This window comes from Schistosoma haematobium, chromosome 3 (genome assembly GCF_000699445.3).
Source record: "Schistosoma haematobium chromosome 3, whole genome shotgun sequence".
NCBI classification, from domain to species: domain Eukaryota; kingdom Metazoa; phylum Platyhelminthes; class Trematoda; order Strigeidida; family Schistosomatidae; genus Schistosoma; species Schistosoma haematobium.
Window position 1 is genome coordinate 22,924,099 of NC_067198.1, and position 9,882 is coordinate 22,933,980.

The 9,882-nt window shown below is 33.0% G+C and overlaps 1 protein-coding gene across 1 annotated transcript in view; it reads right to left on the reverse strand.

Moving 5' to 3' along the window:
• The window catches only part of PSMD9_1 (26S proteasome non-ATPase regulatory subunit 9), a 36,263-nt gene extending 26,772 nt beyond the window's left edge, over positions 1–9,491 (reverse strand). The window contains exons 1-5 of the mRNA XM_051213308.1: positions 9,440–9,491; positions 6,312–6,828; positions 4,483–4,502; positions 2,834–2,924; positions 899–1,068 (exon numbers count right to left, since the gene is read on the reverse strand). Coding sequence (XP_051069271.1) covers positions 899–1,068; positions 2,834–2,924; positions 4,483–4,502; positions 6,312–6,813 — 783 coding nt within the window. The 5' untranslated portion in view covers positions 6,814–6,828; positions 9,440–9,491. The remainder of the gene's footprint in view (positions 1–898; positions 1,069–2,833; positions 2,925–4,482; positions 4,503–6,311; positions 6,829–9,439) is intronic.
• Positions 9,492–9,882: the final 391 nt, after the last annotated feature.

Below are 9,882 nucleotides of genomic sequence, written 5' to 3' on the forward strand. Positions count from 1 at the left end.
CGGCGAAAAAATCTGCGGTTGATGCTAAAACTCAAGCTTTGTTAATCAGTTGCATTACATTTTCTATCATTTGTTTTTTTTCAACCTATGATTAAAAAATTAGCGAGCAATACAAAAGTTTTTAGTTTTATTCCTGAAGTGCTCAGCACCAAGTCGTCCTATTAGTTTTATATAAAAAAACTCTCAAGTTTAAAAACTAGTGCACCAGTTTTGAATTAGCTACTGTTTTATGCAATCAATATCATTCGACTTGCGATATATATAGAGACATATTTGATAGTATGATAAATGTTAGTACAACTAATACGAAGCAGTACATTAGTTTAAAAGGAGGAAATTTCATATTCCAGCTTCAAACATTCACGATGAAACTAATAACTAATAGAAGAAAATAAAATTCTGATTAGTTGATTGGGGATCTTCAGTTAATTCAAGGACAGGTGTAATACAAAAAAAGATTTACAGTCCAAGATTTTATGATGTTCAGTTGTATCAAATTTTTTATTAAATGGGTAAATAAAATAATTTCACGGTGACGAAACGCCCCAGGAATTAAACACCAATAACTTTCTGGACAGTTGTCTAACAACTACATATTAATTCAAAGAAACGCTTCAATTCCAAACTCATTTCTTGATAAATACAAGCAAATCCTATCAGAGCTACAGATGTTAACCTAGTCGATAGTATTTTTAGTCAAATAAAAAAACAAGAATTGATTGAACTGAAGTAAGCAAATGACGAAGACAATAATAATGTGTCTTTCAAATATTCACAATCAACCTGTCTGAATTTCATAATAAGTTACAACATAATAATATAAATAGCATGATTAATATTTTAAATCTTGATGAATAAAAATCCAAGAGAAAAAAGTGGATGACTAGTGAAGACTAACCTCAAAGTCGATATCATTTATTCCTGCACTACTTTTCATCCGACCGGTAGTTGATACAGAAGCATTAAGTGTTGTTGATGTCTCTTCAATATTTTCTTCATTGATAGTTGATAAACTACTCGAAGTATTATTTGTTACTAATTTGTCATTTTCAAATGAAACTAAACCATCTATGTTATAATATGAAAAACAACAATATTGTGGTAAGGATATTTGTAGCAATATATATTACAAAAGCAAATTTTAAATTTTTCACATGTGTTTGATGAAGTAGCTTATGCGAAAATGGACTAATTTGGGTATAACTTTCGTTAAGGGATGATATTTTGTAGAGAACTATTGAAAATTAAGAAATCACCCTAGTACGAAATTTTACACATCCAACTATGCGCAAGATTGGAGTTTACACTTTCCAATCTAGTATGTTTGTAAAGTGTTTTCTAGCATATATTAGTTTGTGACTGAAACAAATATAGTATTTTTGTTTGAGCAAAATTATATATAATGAAATACTACAAATTGAATTCACTTGAGAAATGCAACACTCATATTTTGGTTGATATTTCCCTAAACCACCTCCTAATATTTATAGCAAAGGTCCGTTATAGGTACAGAAATTTAACATTCTTAAATAGGAAAAAAACGATCAAACCGACATTCCACCTTTTATTAGTCCTAGAAACTTCATATGCTTTAGCCATGAAAACTAGTCAAATGTTTAAATAAGCACACTTTGACAATTTCTGTTGAGTTTACTCTTTTTTCTATAAAATATAGGAGTCCATAAATAAGCCATGTAAAAAGATTTATATGAGCTAAAAATTAGTTAAGTAGATAGGCTATTAAATGTAATAGGGAATTAATCATGTAGCATTTTATGTCGTATTAGTTATTTAAATCTTCCTATTGATTTTTAGGACTGCAATTGATCAGTCCCTTATTGGCATACGTGCATCCTGTGCGAATTGCCTCAATATTACCTGAAGTCATAAGCATCTATAAACTAACTAATCCTACAATATGCTTAAATAAGATACACTTTGATATGTTAACTCACTTTACAAACTTAATAATGAAAATCGACGATACAAATCCTGATTCTTATAATGCTTTACCACAAGTCCCATCGGACGACATATTCAGTTCGCAGTAGTGAACGTCATAATTGATGTTTATTTGCTTGGTTGTGGAAATTAAATTAAGTATATGTTTTTTTTGTAATGGGCTACGGAAAAACAGGGAGAACTGTAGTTTATTCCTCCTAGTTTAAGATTTGTCATCAGTGAGGATTTATGATCATACCAACAGCCGAACCCAGACCGACTACATCTTAGGGCGAGCGCGTCACTTTTAGACCACTGAGTCAGGATTTACTTTCAAGTTTTGCACTATAGTTTAACAAAGATTCATAATTTATCAAGCGATATATTCAGCGATTGCAGTCAAGTACATACACACTTACTTTTTGGCCTTTTAAACTTCCATAAGCTAATGAATCGAAAATCATTTATCATTCAGATACAATGCAAATATCAAATAGTGTTCATTTTGATGCAACTATATATTTTGTATCAATTTAGTTCCACCAATTAGCAACCGGTAATTAAGATGACAAAACTCAACTTTGAAGACAGATATGCATAACACAAAAGCTGAGAAAATCGGAATTCAGCTTTACTTCTTTCACTTGGCACAGGTACTTAAAAAAACCCTGACTAAGGTTAACAATGTTTTTCAGAATAAAAGGAAAAAGACTCATAGAATCTTCACTCAACACATGCCAAACCAAAACACACTATTGTGCGAAGTTGGTTTGTAATTAATGGAATCTTTTGAATCGTCTATAGATAGTAATTTTAATTGGAAAATTTATTTAAGGGGAAAAACAGCTACACAAAGTAAGAAATACGTTCACAAATAAATCAGTTAACTTACCAAACTTAGACATTAGATCAAATGCAGGAAGTAATAAGTTTCCAGGTGGATGAAAAGGTCGCAAGGTTAGAAGAAGGGGTTGTTGTACAGGCTAAATAAAACAGATAATGCCGTTAAAAAGATTAATGACTCATGAAATATATTTAAAAATAACCATATTAAGCATATAAGACTAAAATGCTTATGATTTGCTAAAATATTTAGTTAAGTAAACTGTTCGTCATACCCACGATGAAACTGAAATTCCAGTATAATCCCTATGACATGATACAAAATCAGTCACAATGCCACAAACGCATTTATTCTTGATCTTCTCCTGTATCTTGAGTTTTAGTATTATTTCATATTTATTACTCCCCTGTTTTATACCTTTGTCTAGACTATGTTCTTCAAGTTTAGTCTTTCCCTTTATGACTGATTTCGACCGATCCACAAATGTAGCAGGTTCCACGTTGCTTATGACTGACCAACACTAGGATTGTATCGACCTCAATGCTAATTATCCCGTTAATTTCATCTCGCCATTTGGTACAGAAATTTGGGCTAATGTACTTTTGCATTAGATCCGGCGCTGATCATAAATGATTAACTGAATTTTAAAACGTAAAAATGAATATCTTATGTACTGCTTCTATTCATATACAAAGAGTTACACCACACAATTGATATATTTATACCATACAATACAGTTATACAAATCCTGATCACTAATTCAACAAAACATTTCTGCATACAAAAAGCTGAATGTCAACGTGTTTATTGTTACAACAATATACACTAGTTTTTGTACTGAAATCCATTAAAGTCAATAGAGTACTAGTAAACCTGAAAAAAATACTCAACACTTTACTGTCTATAAAACATTGAATAACTGATAAACGGAGGAGCATAACAGAAGCCAACATACTCATCCCAAGGATAATGAGCATATTTGGCTCATATGTAAGTATCAAATAATGAAATATCATTCTCGCACAATAGTGAAAGATTTCCCTTGAGATAAAATTAAAACAGAAAAAAGCATAAATACTGAAATCAAAATAAATGACCACAAACAAACTAATCCATTAGACCTCGATGTAAAACATTGAAAGGAGGTTTTTTAGACCCTAAAACACCAAATGGCTTTAAATTCTTTATCCAATGGTTGAAATTCAAGTGTTTTCATTGTTAAGCCACTTTACCTGATCCTATGTACTAACAGGTAGTTTGTCACATAGAGCTTTCTATTCTTCAATACTAATAATTTTCAAAAGTATCCAAGTACTAGGTACCACAACCTTTTAAAAGTTAACAGTAACTGAAACAAGAAAGTAAGAGTGCAAAAAGACAACCCAAATTTAACAGAAATAGCTAAAATTGATGAAGCGACACAACTGGAATGTTGATTTCAGCCACATCAGTTAAAATTTCTAACCAGCCTTCTATGCGATAAAGTGGTACCCATTTCCCAAAAATAAATTTCGAATCATGAAATAAACTCAAAACTGACATATACATTTTTAGAATGACAGTCCCAGCAGAAATGGCTTCCGAGAAATACAAAATATACTGAAGTTAGGTAGAAAAAGTATTTTTAGATAACTAATTTAACTAATGAATTAAGATCCTTGGTAGTGTGATACATGCAAACATTTTACCTGACTTACTTTTGGAGCATTTCGCCGCCCTAGAATTATAAAGCAATAAAATTAAAAAGATATCAAAATTCAGAAAACAATCATTGATATCATTTAGTAAATCTATTTCTCAAAATGAAGTACACAAATTCATTCAATATACTATTTAAAGCTGTTGCCTCAAGTGAAGAAAAGCTTAAGTACTAATGGCCCTGTTTACACACTTTTGACCATAATTGATATGGATTACCAGTTACTATATAAGTGCAACTTCTGAACTGGAATATTGGGTCAGGATTTCAGGATAATTATCTTCCCATAGACGACTGTGTATTACCCCATTCCTTACTTAAAATATAGGAAAAACAACTAGAAATAAACCCTGTGTGACAACGATCATACGTCAAGTTTAAATACCTTGCGTTTAGGATGCTATATCCTCAAATACAACGTATAAGGAAGATCAATCTTCATTTCGCACTTTGATTTAAGGTGATCTGCACTGAATTAGTTTCAACACATTTTCGTTGTACTACACTATTCCGAGTGAATTGTATTCATTAGCTTCTAGTTGTAGTTACTTGTTTGATTCTTGTATTGATTACTTTAATAAGATTTTGTATTCGGTGGCAATTACTCTGTTAAAAAGATTTGGTAATTAATAATCACTTAATTGATATATAACTGAGCCAACTTGGATGTAAATCATAATTTACTTTGGTTTCTTTCAACAAATCTTAACAAAATTTGTCTTTTAGAGTAGGTAAGTTAGAAGAGAGCAGTTGTTTACTGTATTGGAATTGTCGTTAGAGTTATCACTCGTATTCGGTAAAATCTTGCTTCTGATTTTTATATGGTGAATACCATGATTACTAAGTTTTATTTTTATAGCTACTCAACAATATTGAACTTCGGTCAATGTGGATAGTTATCACCCAATACGCAATTACGCATTTATGCTTATCCATCAGCGTGAGGAGTAGTTTAACTATTTTGAGGCCAAATGTAGCGTTCGAGCTTATCATTTAAATATTTGAAGCCGAATAAATAACAGATGAATTTAGCTAAGACTGTTCACTGTTCAAGTTACACGTATATATTATTAGTAAACGTTCCCTTATTTAATTACTAATGTGACTGATTTGCCAATTACAGGAATTTGTGCTCAGCACAGGTGATACTGCCTGTCTGACCAAACCAAAGTAGGTAGGGAGGAGTACAAACCTGTAGACTATTGACTGAGTCGCATGGTTTAACAAATAACCCACTAATCCACTACTTTGATTAATGTGGTACTCTAATTTACCTGTTAATTCAAGTTTACGAGTATACGATATTACATCCAAAACAAACAACGATAGAACTACTACATAAGCTTTTTGTGTATCGTTTGATACTAGATGTAACTACCGTAAACAAAGATCTGTACTTTCCTATCAAACTATTTTATTCCTCATGAGTAAGTTTTAATGTTTGTTCTTTTTGAGATACGTTTCTCTTCCTATGATTCCTATTTTGCTAACTTTTTAACTCATTATAGTGGTTCAAAATGTAGAAACTGAGATCGATGACGCAAAATTGTGCCTAATTAAACGGTGGGTGAGTGACAATTTTAAAATAATTAAAACCTATTCGACTATTTTGTAGGTTTTATATTTTAAACTCTTTACCGTGCTGTTTGTCCCTTCACTATCGTTCAGTAAATACAACACTGTAATAATACACCAATAGCAACTCAGCATACAGCAATTTACTCTCCACAATGATATATGTTTTCTGGTTAAAGTGAAGCTATAATCAACAACAATAAAATACAATTCGATGAGGTTTATATTTTACTAACACCAACAGTAGTATACCTGAACGTTTCGTTTGTGACCGAATGCGAGGTTTGGTTGCTCGGACTTTTGTAGATGATTTTTCTTCAGATGAATCACTGTTACCTTCAGGATTATTAGGGTTGGATTCATTCCTAGGTCTCTTCAAGTTTTTGTTTTTTGAATTCAGGGGACAAATCCCATCGCTAGTAGCATCTTGTTGATTTTGATTCCAAACCGACGTCAATGACAAAGATAAAGGTTTATCTTCAAACGGGTTTATGTTGACTATCTTTCTTTGTAAGGTTTCTCCAAAGTTGTTACCTAGCTGTCCAACACTAGACTGAGTATTTTGACTTGGCACATCACTCAAAATACTTTGCAAACAAGCGCCACGCCAAATAAGTTGGCTTCCTGAGTTACTTTGTTTTGGAAATAACACGACACGCTGAGCGACTTTTTCTCCCGCACTTTCTATCGAGTTGTTACCTGATACAAGATCTGTAGTTGGTAACTTGATGATGGATAAACCAGGATGAGTCATATCACTGGAATCGATCTTTAAAATTAAAAATCAAAAGCTACAATATTGTATAAAAAAGTGCTTTGAGAGAAACTAGCAAGAATAATGAGATGAATCTTCACTTCCAGAATTACATCGCGTATACACTAGTTACAAGCATAAAAATCAAAAACCTGCATTAGAGCTTAAAAATGTCAAGTAGAATAACAATTGGCCTTACTCAATTTATCATAAAAGCTCGATGGTGAAATTCCATAAACGCCTATCGGTAAATGACTGTCAAATCATTAAGAACTAAGAAAAACAAGAAAGTCCTACCTCTCCAATTTATCGCAAAGGATCACTATACTGTACAAAAAGTTGTGATTTTGTTGTAACAGATTATGGGATTCGTTGAATTTAAAGTGGACTTATCATTTGGGCTAATTTGCTGGTTTTGGGATCCCTAACAATGGATTTTAATTTCAACCTGTCACTGTGGTTACAAATACGGCTTGGAGCTTCAGAGTCAAAAGAATTATTTTTATTTCAAAACCTCATAAGCCGATTAAAGGCTGTCCAAAACAGAAAATCGTTACATTTAGCACTGAATCCAGGTATTACATCTTGGATATGGAAATGAACCTAGCAAAACGTTACTTGCAATCTTCCCTTTTCAAAGAAAACAACTACTCAATCCAGACAAAAATCAAAAATTGCGTGGTAAATAATGGGGTTTTAACGTAAAATTAGGGAAATACTTTGGACTATTGATCCTATAATTCTGAGAGCATTACTATAGCTCTTGGAACAAATAAAAACAAGTTCATGTCTCAGTTAGGAAGAAATGACGTCACACGAGTCCAAAAATGTAATAAGGAACGTAAAGGAATAAGGAATGGCATTTGTCATTTGTTTAGACTTACACATCAAACACCAGCACATTATTACTAAGACACCACTGTTACAATCTTTGGAAAAAACGTGTTTTAATAGTAATTCATAATATGTAAGAACGTCTCGCTTTTAAATAACAGTGAGATTTTATTTTAGGTTATTTCTACATATGTGCGTTTAGTTATTTATTTAAGCACATAAATATTGGTGCAAAAAGCCAGAAAACTAAATATGCTCCAAATAATAAGAAAATAAGATTGTGAGGAGATAGAAAAAGGAGAATGATGATAATATGGAAAAAAACAATAAATGGACAAAAATAGGTAAATAAGTCAAAAATGATGAGAGGAGCAGTTCAATTGAGAAAACATCAGAAAGAATCTTTTCAGTTAAAGTAGCACCTCTCACATCTATGAAAGCAAAAGAAAATTACAGCATCATTAGCACTGGATTTATTTCAACCTATATCTAACCTTACAAGCCACTGTGTAACACTATCTTCCGGACCCCAACCAAGAAGTCGTGAAGGTCACATAGGCTGGTCCTGTACAGCTTTGTTGTACACCACAGATGTCACCTACGCGAAAATTCACAAAGAGTACTGCAAATAAATAGCTAATCTACTTTTAGTTACAGCTTTACGCAAGAGCTACCTGAGACAGTAGTGTGGGAATTCATACAGGACTCCTTAATATATCATTTGAGGAGCGACTCTACACATAGATCGATCTTATTATTATAGGACTCGGGACAATCTCCTACTAAACGCTGTGGACTTTGAATAATGACTTGAGTACTGACATTTTGTAACCTTTGAGTGTCTCTAAAATTTATCATCCCAGAAGCCAACAAAAAAAGATCAAAAACATGGTCGTATAAATCCAATTTTGAGTAACCGTCACTTCACTGAGCAGTCAAAGACTGGAATCTTATATACAAGCAATCCTATATTCAGTGCATATCATCAGGAGAGAAATACATACTGCAATGGCCAACGAAAATACTGAGCTATCATTCTTATTACTGTCAAGAAAATTGACCAGTTTTATGGAGGTTTTCAAGAAAACAATCACAGATTTGCACAAATTTTGGTGAAAATCATACAACAAGTCAGAATCCTCATGTATTTAAAGCTCCTTTACAAAAATAATACTAAATATTCACAGAATGCAAATTCCGTACACTTCATACCAATATCTTTCAACTCCCCATGGGAGAATCACATTTTCCACGACATCGCCCTTATAAATAACAGCAATCTTTTAGAGGATTGCTAAAACGAAGCATATTACAGCTAAAATTTTAGAAAGTATGTGCAAATGTAGACGTAATCACTCTCAGTACTGAGAGTGAAGTCACTTCAACAGTAAAAAAAGCCTGACAGTCTTCAATTACATCGAAACTTCTAGTCAAGTAAAAAGTAAAAAAAAACTCCATTCAACTTAGTCGTACACAGCTCAGCTGAGTCATGAAAAAAAATGGACTTCGAAGTCCTGGATAGCAAAATAGGGAGGAAATGACATTGCACTCCGCGTTTAGTTTGAATTTATTTCGTGTGCTGATGGGGCGTGAACAGGAGTAGGGAAAACCGTAAATAAAATGAAAATAAACCCAGATAGCAAACACATGGAATGCACTTATATCTAACAATCTAAGCAATCAACGAAAGTCAACAATAACAAAAGAGTAAAATTAAGACTATCTGGTAACCGAAACCAAGGGCTGATAGCCTAACGCTGAGAATGACCTAAACAAGGCTTGGGAACCTTACGAAACACTTCAATGATTATCCTTAAACACGGAGACCTAACTGGTCATCGGCCAAAGAACCTTCGATGGTGGCCTATTCAAACAACTTTTCTTACCCAAACTTCCTCAACAGGTGCAAGCTATACTGGTCTCGTCTCAAAACAACGCCATAAACATGCTGGCTGCACCTGCCGAACTCATCTTAGAAATCACGAAATCTTCTAATACTGAGGTTTTTTCAGTCAATGAAAAGCCTCAAACGACTTAGAATGACATAACAGAATTATGTCATACCCTTACGTTATCGTAAATTTCGTAAAGACTGTAAACGGTCACACACACCGTGAAGAAGCACTTCACGTAGGCGATCTGTCTCTAGACCACGAAAGGCGGATAACCCCGACTGGTTCTGGTATCATAACAAGTATGGAAAGTCTTCCAGAAACTGCAGAAAACATTGCAATT